Source organism: Pleuronectes platessa, chromosome 6 (genome assembly GCF_947347685.1).
Source record: "Pleuronectes platessa chromosome 6, fPlePla1.1, whole genome shotgun sequence".
NCBI lineage: Eukaryota > Metazoa > Chordata > Actinopteri > Pleuronectiformes > Pleuronectidae > Pleuronectes > Pleuronectes platessa.
In genome coordinates, this window is record NC_070631.1 from 18,562,191 (window position 1) to 18,579,364 (window position 17,174).

A 17,174-nucleotide genomic window follows, 5' to 3' on the forward strand; every position below is an offset into this window, starting at 1 on the left:
TCCTGATACAAAAAGTTCACTCCCCCAACCATCTGGATGGAAGCAGTCTGCAGTGAGAGGGGTCTGAGAAGAGAGAAGCGAGACTTAAAGAGAATTTCATGCAGCTTAAAACATTCACATGACAATTTATACTCGATGGTCGTGATATAGTCATTTATACATCGCATGTGATATTCGATATCCATTCAGATAAGACAGCAGGCTCATCCTTTGAATATCAATATATCACCCACCACTTCCTTAAAGCATAGATGTATCTGGGCGAGAGAGAGACAGAGTACAGAGTGAAAGAGAACAAGTGCGATTGACAAGACTACGTCATCCCCAATGCACCTTGTTCCAAGTTACAGTAGGTCAAGGCTATTGTGAGCCAAAACTGGTCTCAGCTGTGATTACAATTTTCAAAGTTAACACAGACAATACGTCTAACCTGAGGAAACACATCACAAAAATCCAGATCTAAGCTGATGAGTGAACCATTTTGACAACCAGAAAAAAAAAAGTCCCTTGCAATTGCCAGAGCTCACATCAGTAGGCCTGCAGCCGGCACTGACGAAAGTGGACACTGTGGGCAGCAAAGTCATGTGAGGAATCACTAAAGCCTGAATTGACATCTTCAGGTAATTAATTAGCTTTTGGACATAGGTGTTGTTGTAGATAACTGGATTTTTCATTGCCTTCGTTGACATTAGCTTAGCATTTTAAGTAGCGTTAGCCAACACTGAGCCCGCATGCTGATGCATTTAGTATGCTAAATCAGTGTAGGACATATGATATACTTTACAACAAAACCAACAGTATATAAATTACAAACTAATGCTGGGGAAATTTTATAGTATGCACTATGCATCACCTGCAGTAACCCTAACCCTATGCCGATAAAAGTCGCGTTGGGTACCAATACCGAGTTCCGTATACTGCTACTATATGGGATCAAATGTTTTTTTGATTGGATATTTAACAGTACAGATCTGACAAAAAAATAACACCAGAGAAAGAAAACTGATGACATCCATCACTGACCGGACATTGTGATTACAAGGTCACCTTCTCAAAACCTTCAGCCAACAGAAACTTGAAATAACTTTACCATTAACATTTTTCCAGTTTAGTTGCATACTGGGATACAGCCTTTACCATTCAAGGTACTAACACTGTGACTATCATTTTATTGTCAGAAGACGGTTCTGCATACTAATGTTTGCGATTGGGTATGAGTCACCTAAGAACTAAAAAACACCATGGCTGTTCTGAACTCCCAAGTTAAGAAAGTTATTTTGGTATTTTTTGCACAAGACCAAACCACTTTGTCGCATCGGCAGTTGAACTGGTGGCTTTATAGCATCTTTATACCTATAGGCTACAAGACTAGTCAGGCAATAGCACATGATGTCTTTCACTATACAGGACTGTATTCTTCCCATTACAAACTAATGCCTCAGGGCAGTCAACACAAGCCTGGCTGTATAATCCAATGTCATGGATGTCATGTGTGACCCACAGCATCCAGGCAAAAGTTGCTTCCTGGAGTGAAACAGTATCAGCTACCTTTCCCTTTATTGCCACCTTGAATAAGCCATAGAAATACTCAACAACTGATCACTAATCAGAATGAACTAGGCAGAATTGCTTCATGCTGTTACCAGGCTGGAATTTGAACGGGTGTGAAATCCAAGTCATAGCACATCTGTTTGCTTTCACAAACATGCCCGTACACATGCAGCAATAATGTGCACAAAGTACTCAGACACACACAGAGGTAATGTGTATGTGCACAACATACACACAGATCCCTCAGCTGAGGTCACAGAGGTTTTAAAGGAGCCAAACCCCACTTGTATGAGCATAGACACCGAAAGTGTAATCCACCATTTACCCTGAGCCAGCTTGTAACAACCAACAAGGCTGGCCAATATTGCTTTCAGCAGAGATGGATATTTGCATATGGGGCATGATGAGTATAGTTAACCTATAATTGATAAAGAGCTAAACTAGAACTAAAGATTAAAACAAATACAATTCAACCCTGGACTATTCCGAATACCGACAGGAGACACATTGTGGAGTCGTAATCATCACTTATGCATTTGGATTATGTTGCTTGACAAAAGCATTGTGAAATTCTTTCACTAGCTTAAAAATGTTACTTGCAGTTTTAAAACATACACCTGTGACTCTTTCAGGGATCATCACAGAGGAACAACTCATTGAGAAAACACAGAACCCCATTCATAGGGTAAAAGCCCCTGGCTCCACAGCACACTGATGCTATGTAGGACATGCTGTTCTCAGTAGCACAGAGGAGAGCAGAGCCCAGCTTACATCTTCTGTCAGTCTATCGAAGACTGAGGCATCTGCACAAAGTAAGATACCCTGTTCAACCTTGATTGTTACCTTAATCGTGCAGAGTGTGTGAGCGGCTAAATTTTTGCATAACAATACACTGTTGCTAAAAAAATAAAATCACAAATTCATTCATTGAGAAAATACTTTTTAAAAAGTCCAGCTCTACTTGTACAACTGAGTCGAGTCGAGTTCAGTTTCCTTTCATGGGTTTAACTTTCAGAACACATTCTTTTAATATGACACAAGTGGTTAGGACAGGGTGTTTGCTGGTGGTCATTGAAAATTTGGATGCGCAGCCAAGATTTTCTTCAAAACATTAAACACAATAAATTAGCTCTTACTCACTTATAGCTGTTGCTCAGAGTCTAACTGCATGTGACATTTGTTATTTTTCAATGTTTACTCCTGTTCAATACTTTGCAGCATCTTTCTAATTTAAGCTAAAAAAAAAAAAATCAAAAATGGGATGCGAATTGCTTTGTCAGAGCATAATTTCCACTGAGTGCATATTTTCGTAGTTCCTGAAATATTGATGAATTCAATTTAACTGCAAAAAAAATGCGTTCAGATCCTGAGGGTCGAACAGAAAAAAAGAATGGAGAGGCCGCAGGTTAGATGAGTGGCATGTGAGGGTTGCCTTGTGGAACTTCCTACTCAATGGAATTTTTTGACACACACACACACACAAGCTCTCTCTGAAGAAGTGATGGTATGTATTCTGACTACAACAGTGACCATGTTTCAGGACTCATCGTCACATTCTTTATTTCCCTGTCCAGCCCATTCACACAACCCACTCTGTCTATATGCTCATTCTGTCCAGCATCACAGTGATGTCCGACACAGCTGATAATCATAACAACCAAAAATCTACTTACGCTCAAAGTCAGAATCATCATCATCATCATCATCTTCTCCGTTGGACTCTGTTTGCATTGGCTCCCCATCAAACATCACTCCTTTCCCCGTTTTGCCGACAGCACTGGCCCCATCCTGACTTCTGGTGTCTCGCAAGCGGGTGAAGTATTGTACTGCAAACTCCACCAGGTCTGACGGCCTTTGTCGCAGCACCTCCACGGTGTAGCCCTGCAGCAGTTCTGTCAACCCCACCGGTATCTCAATACTCATGGCTGTGTGTGGCTTGGTGGCGGTGTTTGCCTTCTATCTACAGAAGGAGAGAAAGGTGTCAGAGTTTGTTTTGGTAAAGAGCCATTCTTGTGCCTCTGGTACAGGGCTGTGGTGTGATAATGAACTGCCTGCTTGGTAACTTGAAAGAAAACCGTTATCATTGACTGTGCCAGTACACTGTGTGCCGGTGTGTGACCTGTGGATGTTCAGTGACTGGAAACAGCTTTGAATGACCCCCGGCATGATGTGGGAGAGCCCGGTGAACAAAAGCACCGAGCATCAAGTTTGACACTGCCATCTATAAGCAGGGTAGTGTGATGCACTACATCAAGTGTTGCTGTGTCACTTAGCGGCCACTTTATCTAAGCTTGAGCCAAGGAACACACAGTCCCCACGACTGCACAAAGCAGATAAGAGCCTCACATGTTTTATGGGCACCACAGATAACTCGTGGCATTCCTCGTCACATCGCTGCTTGGCATCGCCTGATACTGAGCTGTCAACTTGGGTAGGTGGCCGGTTGGCGCTAGCTAGCAAAGCGGCTAATTTGCTAATACGCCTGTCAACCGGCCGCTTGCCGATGCACAGAAAGGTGAGCTGAGCAATTGGCTGAATTTACTAATCTCACACAACCTTGGCTGGAGAATAATGGCTGCAGCAGACACAGCCCCACTTCCCACCCACCGGGCATTAGCCACCTTAGCCTAGCTAGTGTGCCACCGTTAGGAAAAGCCTTAACCGCTAGCTCGCTGGATAGTCTGACGCACTGGCTGCGGGAGCTAAGCCGCGGATAAAGGGCTTCCAGGGGAATCATAGCAAGCCGTACATGACCTGTAAGCCGCGCGGTATGCGAACCTAAGGTCGCTAACAGGGCGTCACTTACGTGCGGTTCTGTCTCCCCGGCTCAACTAGCCAGTCCCCTCCTTCTCGGTGTCTTCCTTGTTGTCCCTTATCTCGCCGCTTCTTTCTAGCCAGTCTCTTTGCCAGTGTAGCCCCCGTCTCCCTCCACGGAACAGACCACTTGTTCAACCGGGAGCCAACAATTTCCACGTCAGCGTCGCTGGGTCAACCTGTGTTTTCTTATTCCTGCCGACCAGCTGTACACCGATGCTGACTAAGTTAAGAGGTGGTGGGAGGGGGGGGGGGACGCACTCGACTTCACCGCCGCAGCCTCTTACGACGTCCACGCACTCGGTGAGGGTGGGACTTGCTGTGGCTGTAGGGGGGGGCGGGCTAGCTCTCGGGCTAACTGGCCGACCTGCTCAGGGCTTCTTAACGGCTCCCTGGCGACTCTCCTCGTGACACGAGTAAATCCTGCAGCTGCTGCCAGGTGACAAATCCTGAAGTCGTCGGTTTCAGCGCTGCGACGCGACGCCGGTGAACGCGACGTGACGAGGGTACCGACGGGACGCGTCTGTGTCAGGCTCTTCCAGCGGCTGGTTCTACGAGGGGAGCCCGGGAAGAGCGAAGGGGAGACACGCTTCCTCCTCCAGACGACACACACACACAACAGCTCGACTTGTAATTCACCGCTGGCACTGTGGCGAGCGTGAGGAGGCGTGGCCGGTGAGCAGACAGCGCTTGACAGTGATTGACGGGAAGCGCGGCCAAGCAGAGCAGAGGTTGGGAATGTCCCAGCCAATCGGGTGCGGTCATGCAAGTAGAGGCGGGAACAAAGGCAGGACCTTATTAGTCCAGCCAGAAAAGAACTACACCCACAGAAGTGTCAGTGTGATGGGAGATCTCTTACAACAGGCAAATTGTATTATAAAAACATATATAAGAGGTCCAGCTCTGCTATCACACCCTTCACTTTGTTCAGAATTGTTATGTTGTATATATTCTGTTCACAATGTATATCTTTCGATTACATTTGACATATTATCTCTATTCTATAATAATTCCACGTTTTCCTGCGTTTATACTGCATGTTTATTAATTATTACTTTTACTGATGCCTATTATTTGATACAACTAAACCAACAGGTTTTTCTTCTTTGCTGCTGCAGCACAGCACATGTCCCCATTGTGAGACTAATAGAGGATTATCTAGCCTTATGTTAACACTATGTGCTGCGCCTTGAAATCAAAAGCTTAATTGTGTTGCCCCAAAACTATTCAACTGAATGTCTTCCTCGTGTCAGACTGATAACATCCACACCTTTATGCAGCTGCAGCTCTTCAACGGAAGGCCTCTTTCGTAACATCTAAAATCTCTCTGGTATTTCCCCCTGGCCCGTTTCCCTTCCTTCCTTTCTCCTTTCCCTCACTCACTCTCTTCCCTAACCCAACATCCTTCTATGCTTCCGTCCTTCAGTCTTTCCTTCCTTCCTGACAGTCAAGTCTCTTCACGGGGCCGTTCAGATAAGACAAGCAGGCTCATCTTTTGAATATCAAATCTTTTCAAAGTAAATAAGTGAGTTGTTTCCTGTCCGGTTTTTGCCCATACAGTGTCAGTGCCTTCTGAATAATGGTTCTTGTTCCCCCTCCATCCTCCGGCTCTTTTTTACTTTGTGTGAATCCAGACCCACACTCAGTTCTCCCCTGCAGAGAAGATCCAGTTGACGTGTGACAGGCTCACCCAGGGTCGATCTATATGCACCCAGTCCGATGGTTTGCTTAGCACCACCACAGTCCACGTAGCATCTCCTTTCTTCCATTTCCATTCCTCAGCTGTCACAGAGGTAAAGCCGTTGCCATGGCCACAGCGAGCCCAGATTTAATTCCTTGAACCCGCCGCTGATTGGCCAAGGTCTTTCAATCCAACAAACACTAGACAGGCCCACAGACTCCCTCTGCTGGGGGAATACAGTTTAGAAATAACACATTCTTTGGAATGATATTTCTGAGTCTCGGGGGGAAGATGATGGGGAATTAAACTGCTGGATCTCACTGTTCTCCCTTGTCATACATAATCACTGCTATATGTACTGTATGGTAATAAGAGAGATCCCCGCTAGGCCCATAGTAAAACTTGAACGAGTGGCGGTTTGACCCTCACTGAACGGGACAGATGAATATTCCCTTGTGCAGTCAGAATTTTGGTCTTGGCTTTTCCCTGAAGTGCCATCCTATGGGAGTCACTGCTACTGTGGTTCAAGTAAATGCCAAAAATGTCTCAAGGAGAGCTGCTGTAGCCTACTTTCTCAGAGAGGAGGGGAGAGAAAGCATACAGAGGAAGCACAGGCAAAGATAGATAGAGGGAGAGACAGTGAAAATGTGTGCACTGTCCGAATTACTAATCCCCATTCCCAGAATCATCCAGCTCATGTGCCGAAACCAGGGCTATATAGAGGTTAATCAATATACTTTTTAATTTGTGAAGAACATGTAAGTTTCATCATTAGAGTTTTGCAGGAAAACTTTTAGAATATCTCAGATAATCATGGAATATTGTTATTTTTTTGTAGTATTTTTAATATTTAATGAAGCAATGAGACTATTCAAGGACTTAAATGTGAATAAATATCTAATATAGTGTCAATATATGTTTTGAGATCAATAGTCCAGGTTACCTAAATCCTTGTTTTTAATGTTTTAAAAGAAAACGACCATATTTATGCCTATTTGAAATGTTATTGTTCGAAGTGATTGAACTAAGGATTTTGTGAGGATTACCCATATGTACTCTGCATGTTATATCATCTGTCTTCTCCAAGCATCTCCATCCTGGACTGATGATACACTGTCTTTAGTCCCTGTCAGGTGTTGGTTTAGGAGAAAGGACGAGAGGAGAGTGATTTACCTAAAGAAAACACAGTAATGATGAGAACTGAAGAATAACAAAGGTTTGTCTGGCCTGCAAACCTTGTTGCATTTTATCCTACTCTACTCTCCAATTCTCCAGGGATTCAAAGCCGAAGTAATGTCTCTTCCGTCTATTTCCTTTTGATTATTTGAATTTATTTTTTCTTCCACTGTTCAGATTGAGAAACATGATCAGTAATGGAGGAGAACACCACCAAGGATACATACAGTAGATCATGGGTTTGATGTACAAATTACTGCTTTATCACACTAAGACTTCAGTGTTTGGATCAAAATCAGGGCAAATTATATCATGAGATAAAAAAATGTTGAGCCTAAAAAACAAATAAAGCTAAATAAATTGTATGTCTTTGATTCATTCATGCTTGGCCTCTCTATGCCTAGATCAGCATTACAGCCAAACAGACTGTCGTCACTGAATTCCTTGAAACAATACCACCATCTACTGGCTGATGTGTGCATTTTAAATCCCACTATAAACAAGACCAACTTCTGCATAATTGCATAATCTTTCTTACAAACAAACACTAAACATACAAACCAAACAACATAATGAAGAGATGTGAAATAATCCCAGACAAGTGACACAGTTAAACAGTCATATCGTTTATTCTGTCAGAGTATGAACATTATAGAAACAAGCAGTTTGTCTGTCAGTGATTGAGAATATGTCCATTATTACATTTGACTATATACATCTTATATACAATGTTTTTTTCCACTTGAATGAAACTGTCCAACGCTGCTATTCAACTAATCATGAACTGCTGAGGTTGAGTATCAGCGCCTTCAAATCAAATGTCATCCCGTAAAACAGCAATAAATCAAACAACACATTACTTTATAAGGAAGACTCCAGAATGTGATGTAACATGATTTTCATGTGGTCCATGATCTGCTGCCTGAAAACACCAACTCCCTTCTCATGAGTAATGATGCTGGATGTCATGTTATTCCTCAGCACTTGTTACTCTAACACATTTATACTGTTTGTCCTGCTGGGAGGAACATTGCTGTATTCCTGATAGTTCACTCTTCTATTTCCGAGGTTTAACATCCCATAGCTGAATGTTCCTCCACAGACGAAAATCCTTGAAGGTGACATTGCATCTTTACCATTAAGTATGAATAAGTTTTTGTTTATTCATGAACAGGGAAGAATAGATTCAATACACAGTGCGGGTGATGACAAACCATGTTAAACTCTGTCTCCAGATCGGCCAACTGTGAATATTTGAATGCTATGTCACTTCATAGTTTTGGCTAGACTAGCCTCAACTTTGTGTTTTAAAATATTATTCGATGATTTTATTTAATGTCTGAACACTTCTGGGTTGACTCAAGGACTTTGAAATGCATTGCCACCCCCTCCTTTCCCCTTTAAAACAGCCTCCCAGCACAAACATGTACAAATAAGGACAAGGAGAAGGAATGCAACCATTCAATACAAAACAGTAACAGCAATGGACTCATAAACCCCCATATCTGGTTCCTGTTGTTCACTGCTGGAAATCAATAAGGGAGAACAGGCACGTTCCACCTGTTATTTAGTCATCGTGCCATTAAAGTCACCACAACAGAGACAGAGTGTCCTCTTTCATGTGAACTTCTGTGTTTCTTGATGCTGTGGGCGTATCAAAGCAGATTAACAACTGTTTTGATTTGTGTCAATTCCTGAAAGATTCAGAAACAGCTTATGAACTAAATCTGCTTAGACTCCTGATTGGACAGAAACACGGACAGAGAGCGACGGGAAGACATGACGGACATGAAAAAGACAAGCAGATGGAAGCAATTGCTCAACCATAAACAGAGACAGATACAACAACAGTCAGAGAACCAGATGCTTAGATACACATTCGTCATCGTAATAAGGCACAAAAGACACTGGACCACAATCCAAAAATAGATCAACACACAATACATGTTCCCATAAAATGTGGAACCTTTAAGGAAATAAATCTGAGTTTTTTTCCCTAATAAACTAGATGCTCTTGGCTGAAAACCTGGTATCTGCAATTTAGTCTTCAAACATTCTTTATTCTGACCAAACTGACTTTGTTATGAGACAGTTTTAACAATAAAACATTTTTAAGAAGAGATTATAGTGAAGGCAAATTGTGGACAGAGGAACAAGAATTTTAACATTCATCGTTTTCTGACAAACTGCGACGAGACACGTGGGTTTTCAACACGACGGCAACTTAAAACACACAGTGGTAAAATACTCAACAAGAACCAGTCAGAAAAACTGTTATTCATTTTTTCAATCTTACATGCCCATACAGTACAATCCTGGACCTGCCTCGACCTCAGAGAGTGTTATGAATCTTCATGTGGCTGTGCAACAACAGAAAAAAATTACATGTATCTGCTTCACAGTATAAAAAAGTGACTTAGTAACCTATATACTTCAAATTAATACATTTAAATACGCTAAACAAGATAAATACAAGATTTGTGTATCAAGTGTTAGCAATGTTATGCTCCTATACAGTGTATTACAAGTATGTTTTATTATACAAGCAGTTCAGTCACTACAAATAAATCTCTTTTGTTTACAATGTTGATTGAAAAATAACAGCATGAATTGAATTGGGTCTTATTCCAAAATGCATTATCAAAGCAAGTTTTCAGTCTATGAAATGAATACACGTTAACAGCATGGGTCGCCTGTATTTTACAGATATCAAGTAGGGGTTACTTGATTAGGTCCTCAGGCGATTTACTTTTTCATTGTTTTTAGCATTTCGGAAAAAAAACGTCTCCAATTCTTGCTGCACACATGAGCACTGACTTCATTCATGCAAATTCTGCAATGAACCTTCCCAGTGCAACTTAATCTCTGGCCTGTGGCCCTTAGTCCTTCAACATATATTACAGCTATTCATTTAGAAACAGTCATAAAGTCAAGATTCAAAATAACAACCTAACTGACAGGACAAATACGTTTCACTCGATTAGAAAAGACCAATTCGATTATATGGTTTCCTGTCCTCGTCATTATCTCTTTTACTAAATATAGAAGCTCTGTCCTGGATAAAAAAAAAGATGAATATATACTAAAAGAAGACTGTGTCTGTACATGGCTACCTGTCAGCGTAGCAAACCTGCATACTTATCAGGCTTATGTAGACATACATGCCGGGAGAAGAGGATATTGGCATGGACATGGGAGGTTTACATGGCTTTACAACACGTGAGGATCGGTGCATCCCATAAATAAAGGTGAGCAGGAATGGAATATTGTGAAAAAACAGAGAGAGGGAGGGGATACTGAATTTCACTCATAGACCTCCTCCACCACTTGGGCACAAGATAATGAAAGATTCGGGCCTAAAAAGCAAAAACAAAGATTTGTTAGCTTCTATTGAAATAAGGGCTGGACTATGAAATAATATCAATAATTATCACAATACATACATTAGCAAGAGCAATATGGTAAAATCCACCACATATTGTTAACATTAATACAGATAATTATCGATATTGACAAAGTTGTATCGTGATATAATTTTTGGGCACATCGCCCAGCCCTATTGGAGATCATGTGTTTTCAGCTCAAACAGCAGACCAGTCTAATTTGAATTCATGGAGCGTGTGTGTGTGTCTGTGTGTGTGTCTGCCACTCCTATTGCTCACTGTGAGCTGATGATGTTAATTGTTGTCTCTCTTATCTCCATGCTCACATAAAAGGGAATCCTTAGAGCAGCAAAAGGACAACCAGCCCTGAAAGAGCAGCAGCGTGTGCACCATTAACAAAAACATGGTTTTCAAAGGTTAATTTGACTGGGAGAGAAAATAAGAAAAAAGCTGCTACCATGGTTACTGACAGCACTCTTCCCATCTTTCTATCTCTCTTCTCTCACTCCATCTCCATCACTCTCTCCGCCTCCATATCTAACCACAGCAGTAATATGCACTTCTGTAGTCTGACAGGTTATGTTCCTATAGGCACCTGCCAGGGTATATCCACTGCACTGATGCAGTGCAGCAGGGGGGCTATTAGGAATATGAATACAACTGGGACTGTGTCTCCTTTGTGTGTGTCTCATGCCTGCTGCAGCTCAATCAGCAGCAGATTGTGTTTGAAGTGGCTGTGATTCCTACTGGGATCGAGGAACTCATCCCATCTCTATCTGCACTGCACCAGTGGCACTGTGACCTGATATCTGGTCTGAAAAAAAGAGAGTGTCCTGAAATCTCCTCTGTTCCTTTCTATTTGTTTTTTATTTGTCTATGATTTATTTTAACAACTCGTGATCTATATTTCTCATTTGATGCATTATCTATCACATGAAGCACCCTATTTTGCATTTTTGATAGGAATTGTACATTTTAAACTTGCCATAGCTAAATTTCCCTACTTATCAGTCTCAAATTTCCCAGTGCAATTCAATGATTTCACTAAATTGACCCAGAATTATGGGTCTCACTCTTGCATTAAGACTAGGAAATGTCAGCTTATTTCTTTCTTGACCCGAATCAAAGGCAGATTAAGCGATGTGACCTATGTTAAATGAATGAGAGCTCATGTCCAAAAGAACTATAAGAATTCAGCAAGAAATAAATAAAGGGAAAAAAATGTATATGACCTGCTGCTTTTCTGCTATTTGACCACTAGGGGCAGTGTGGGTCGCTGACAGTAAAACAACGTTTGAATCTGTGGCAGGACAAGGGGCTCTGTGATAGACAGAACAAAGAGAACTGCTCCAACCAACTGAAGAGAAGAAGTGACCAGAGGAGGTCAAACAGGGTAAGACAAGGAGAGAGATAGAAAGATAGAGAGATAGAGATATATATAGAGATATAGAGAGATAGAGGCAGAGAGAGAGAAGTATAAGGAAAGAAAGAACGAAAGAAAGAAAGAAGGGCATTTATGTCACTCAATCGGTCTTACAGTGATCACCGTGGTTACTAAAAAATTCTGCCCCGCTGACGGTTTGCTGCCGTGGTTACGCGTGGGTAACGGTCACCGTGGATACTGCCCTGTGCCTCCCTTACACTCCCTGCATGAGGCCCTTTGAACTCAGAGTGATACAAAAAAAACAACACTGGAGTGACACAGTCGACCACTCAATGTAAAGACATGTATCAACAGAAACACTAACTTGATGATAATGTTTAATTCTTATGTTCGATGTCGGCAGTGGATGAACTTTGAAAACTCCTGCTGCTGAAATGTGCTCATGCTTGATGAGTAGGCTGAGGTATCACATGCAGCAATACCTGCTAATTACAGTCTTGCCGACAATATACAGTGATGAGCTAAGTGTGAGTCTGTGTAGCTTATAATTAACGGCTAGCACAGATCTAGGATGCCATGATATTATTGCTGTGGTTTTGTTGAAAACCTGAGAGGAGCCTGGGTTGAACTAGCCCCTCACGTCAGGTCAGGTTTAGAGGTTTGAAACTTTTCCTGCTGCTTGCGATCGAACACAAAACACGTGCAGAGCTGTAGGCAGAATTTTAGAAACACTGAGGTCAAAGGTCCAACTTTCCCTCAAACTAAGCCGATATGTTGACTCAAATGAGTCATGTGTAAAAACACATCAGTGTCCTCAGCGGCAGCCGTGGCCCTGTATCTGTTATTTAAAACCTGATTATCTCACACATATGGACTCCATAACAAATTGATGTTATGTGTAGGTGCAGTCCTCAAGGGTCTCTTTGAAGCCAAGAATTTTCAGTCCCACGTCATCTGTAGGCTACTCTGTTGAACATCCTGTTTTTTTTAAAAAGAAAAAGCTGTCATTGTTCTGAAACAGAGGCTGGATCCCCACTGTGCTCGGCCAAGCAAGGAATCAATCAGCCATATAACTCAAAAGTGGAGTGGTGAAATGGCAGATGCTATGTGAGTGAAGGAGATCCACCCTTGTCCTCATCAACGGATCAATGTGTGCCTCTCGTTTCCCAGCTGTGCCCCGGTCTGCAGCCGGAGTTTAACGATGTTACGGTTTCAAAGAGTGACTGACATCGAAGGTCAAAGGTCACAGTGAGGAGAGAGCGTTTGACCTCTCGACTCGTACACTCTCCCTGTAATGTGGAGACAAGGCCAACAAAACAGATTCACCTGTCAGTCTGCTTTCCCTTCACTCGCCAAGAAATAATAGTGGACATAGTTTTAAGAAAAATTACAAAGAGGAGAAAAAAACTGGAAAAAAATGTTGGTGGGGGAAGTTAACTAAATGAATGTGGAGACACCAGCGTTTACCCAATAAGTTTTCACACGACTCTATGAGAAATGCATGTGTCAAAAGGGCAGTGGAGGAGGAGAGAAAACTGAGAGATTGAAATTCACCTGAGACAGCAAAACTAATTCCCTAATATTGTCTATTTCTCAGCTACTGACACTGTGAAGCTGCAGGAGGAGCTTTATATGAACTAATAAACCTGCACTGAACCCACAGTAAGTCCAGGGCCGTTGTCCTCGAGCTGATCCCGACATCTGACCTCAGGAGGAAGTGATCACTGATATATCACATGGCAAATAAAAAAAAAAATCTGTCCTGCACGTAGATGGAGACTTCATTATTGCACTTTGAACTACAGCTCAAACGAGTTAAATGAGCTTGAGTTGCACTTGGGAAAGGGATGCGGATGAAATAAACAGATGATTCTAGGATTTACTGACAAAGAAATGGTTTCTGACCCCAACACCTGCTTTAAATGAGTGGGCTGTTTGACAGGGGCTGTGTCATTTCAAGTCAATTGTATCACACTGAGGAGAAGAGTTTTTATGCCCCAATGTATTGTTGTCAGAATAGAAAGTGTAGTGGTACTGTTGAGCCCGAACGACCACCGGAAAGTGAACATATCTCTTGGGACAAGGTGGGCTGGTGCGTTGGAGCGTCGACTGGGTTGGACAAGCAACCAGTCTACGAGGCGGGGAGGCGCTCTTTGATCCAGCTGGTCACCTCCTTCAGCGTGGACTCGGCCACCTCGGGCAGGTCGTGGTGGAGGGCGTGGAAGCCTCCCTCATAAACCTGGAGGGACATTTTGAAACAATAAGAGAGAGGTGGAGAAAAGGACGGAAAAACAAGTAGGAAGCTGGACAGGTCGCTGGGAGTCAAAGTTGAGTTGTATTCATCATCCTTAGCTGAAGGAACATAGAAATACTATAAATCAAGTCAAGCAGGTCCTTTTTTTTATGATTTACAGATCCTGATTCTCTTTGTTCTGAGCTGGAAAGCCCCAGACATTTGACTCTAATCTTTTTCTTTGTCTCATGATGATACAGGAGAAACAGCTCAAAAGACACAAAGTGAGCAGGCGTTGTCCTTCTCTCGTTTCACTTCTCTCATGTTTTAGGCCCCCATGTGATCGAGCATGTGAGAATGGAAGCGTGTGAACTTCCTTCTTTGCAAATTAACATCCTTCTGCAGAAAGTACAGTGGTTCATCAGTGTGTTTCACAGGGAACAGGCCTTGTTGGGGAAGTTAATGTGTTGACTTCAGGGTTTTATTCTATCATGGAGTCGTCAATGACTGGAACCTATATGTAACACATCTAAAAGCCAACAGGCTATTTTGGTCGCTGACCTACAGTAATGCCAGTAAGATAAGATAAGATACAGATTTATTGTCCCACACACAACATGCAAGGGGGGGAATTTGTTTTCTGCTATGACCCATCTGGTGTACACAGAAGGACACACAGAGCAGTGGGCAGCCATGCATGGCCCCGGGGAGTAGGTGTTAGGGGAGTAAGGTGCCTTGCTCAGGGGCACTTAGAAAGTGGGGTAGGCACTTTGACAGTGTGGAACAAATCCAGGTGTTGTCCATCAAGGTATGTTGTTTTTGTTGTAACTCCGTGGATTTGAACCAGAGACCACCATCGGATTTTCTGCCCACAGTCCAACTTTCTGCCACTAGTCCACCGCCTCTCAGTAAGATGGATGCAGTATTAACTACAGTGTTTACAGGTAATGGAGCAACAACAAACCTTTTCAGGCCACTAGAAGTTACTTTCTGTTTTAGTCGACCCCAAAAGCAACTTTTTGAAACCTTTAAATGGAGCAACTTCCTGAACAATCATCTCATGAACTGTGTTTGACATTGTGTCTAACAAGTGGAGAAGCAAAGGAAACAGTGTGAACCAAATGAAGCAACGGCTGTTTAAAGGTTGGTGAGTTGTTTCTGAATCGAATGCTTATCTTAATATTAGAAATCATGCATCAAAAGCCATCAATACATTTATAAAATAAAAATAAAAAAGGTAATGTCTGCAGCTTTCGCAGGGCTGTAATAAACACGACCAAGCTCAATTCAGTCTTTTGACTGAATTTAGAAAGAAAAAAGAAAAAATCAATAAAAAAAGAAAAACACCATCACTGAAATAAAATGACAGTGGACAAACCGTCCCCACCTTGATTTTCTTGTCTGAGCTCGGAGCTTGGTCGTGCATCATCTTAGAGCCGCTGATGTGGCAGAGCTTGTCAGTGTCACCGTGCAGGAGCAGGAAGGGCCAGCCGATGGACGGGATCTCCTTCTCGATGCGAGCCGCGGCGCCCATCAGCTGCATGCCGAACGACACCCGTATCCTGCCGTGGTAGATCAGCTCATCGGCATCGTACGCCTCCACCTGTTGTATAGGGAAAAGCAGCAGTTAGATAGTTTTTAAATAAACAAGAACACATTTTTTGTTGGCACTGACACATTTCTTCTACCTGAAATTACAGGAAAAAGTCTGTTCATTGGTTTAGGGCATTTTTTAACCCTTTCACAGGCATTTTCTCAGAGGATATTTTGTTATTGTTGAAAAAAAAAAAATTAGAGAACTGATATCTGTGAGTGTGTGAAATTTGCTGCAGCCTAATTGAATTTGAGGGGACTGTTTGGCCTTGGCAGTGTAATGCACTCTATTGAATGCCATTAAAAAAGAAGAGGGTGGTTTCATCACAGAGAAGAGGTGCGAATAAGAGGATTCCTGGGAAAACCATGAGAGTTGGCAGCTGTGAGTAAGTGTGGTTAATGAATGGCCGAGGGCCTCTTGATGCAAAGGGAAATTAAAATGAAAGTGGAATAAAGATCTGTTTAGGAGCAGGAGGACCTGATTAAAAGAGAGTTTACATCGGTGTAAATCACAGGTTGAGAGAAGAGGACACACCCCATTCCATTGACATGAATTTGAACTTTCATAGACGCTCTCACTTAAGTCACAAACCCGCCCACATCTATTCATGCCGTATGTAAACACAGTGGATGGTCCTCCTCAACAGAAGCAGTGTCGCTGTGAATAATGAATGACTGAGACCTGAGCTGTAACACAACACGACCTGTTTTGCAGCTTGGAGGAGACGGTGACACAACGACTTCCTTCCCAACTGACACAGCAACACATCATTGAATAAATGGAGCTTTTTTGCAAGACAACTTTAAACTTATCAGATTGCTCAGATTTTGAATATAGGCAAACAATGTAACATCCTGGTAACATTCAGTAATTAAAAAACAAGTACATCCTGATTATTTAAACTAAACCTCTGTTAACTGTAGAGCTCAACGGCGTGCTTCAGGAAGGACTAATTCAATTTAGATATTCAGCCATATAATTGTAACCATCTAATGTAGACCTAGAAACAATGTTATGTGCTCCCGTCGAAGTCACAATTCCACATGATATCAACTGCAGTTCACGGAGAAGTACTACACTACCCACAATCCTCAGGTGTAAAAGCAGGTTGCTGTTACCATGAAAATGATTATTTTATTCATATTTCTTCGAAAATCCTATCTACTATGATTGGATGGTTCAGTGTTACATAACGAAGCAATCAGGATTTCTAACATGCTGCCATCCGACAGGGAGTCCAAGGGGGTGAAAAACACAAAAATAACAATAAATAAAAAAAAAGAGAAAAAATGATTGTTGGAAATGGATCATTCACAATGGTTTGTGGAATTCAGAGTTCCTTCACTCATAAAATAATT

The 17,174-nt window shown here is 42.2% G+C and overlaps 2 protein-coding genes across 5 annotated transcripts in view; both read right to left on the minus strand.

The window, feature by feature from the left end:
* prkar2aa (protein kinase, cAMP-dependent, regulatory, type II, alpha A) overlaps positions 1-4,670 on the minus strand; it is a 43,504-nt gene extending 38,834 nt beyond the window's left edge. For 2 of the 3 annotated variants that reach the window (XR_008338805.1, XM_053424429.1), the window contains exons 1-2: positions 4,358-4,669; positions 3,225-3,511 (exon numbers count right to left, since the gene is read on the minus strand). Coding sequence is in view for 2 of the 3 variants with exons in the window: in XM_053424429.1 (XP_053280404.1) it covers positions 3,225-3,474 (250 nt within the window). In the remaining variant the exon portion in view is untranslated. Of the gene's footprint in view, positions 1-3,224; positions 3,512-4,357 lie in introns of all 3 variants that reach the window. The other variant, XM_053424430.1, reaches the window with a different exon arrangement.
* A 3,162-nt stretch (positions 4,671-7,832) lies between these two features.
* mgll (monoglyceride lipase) overlaps positions 7,833-17,174 on the minus strand; it is a 45,112-nt gene continuing 35,770 nt past the window's right edge. For both annotated transcript variants that reach the window (XM_053424432.1, XM_053424431.1), the window contains 2 exons: positions 15,610-15,825; positions 7,833-14,228 (listed from right to left, as the gene is read on the minus strand). In XM_053424432.1, the coding sequence (XP_053280407.1) occupies positions 14,121-14,228; positions 15,610-15,825 (324 nt within the window). In that variant the 3' untranslated portion in view covers positions 7,833-14,120. The remainder of the gene's footprint in view (positions 14,229-15,609; positions 15,826-17,174) is intronic.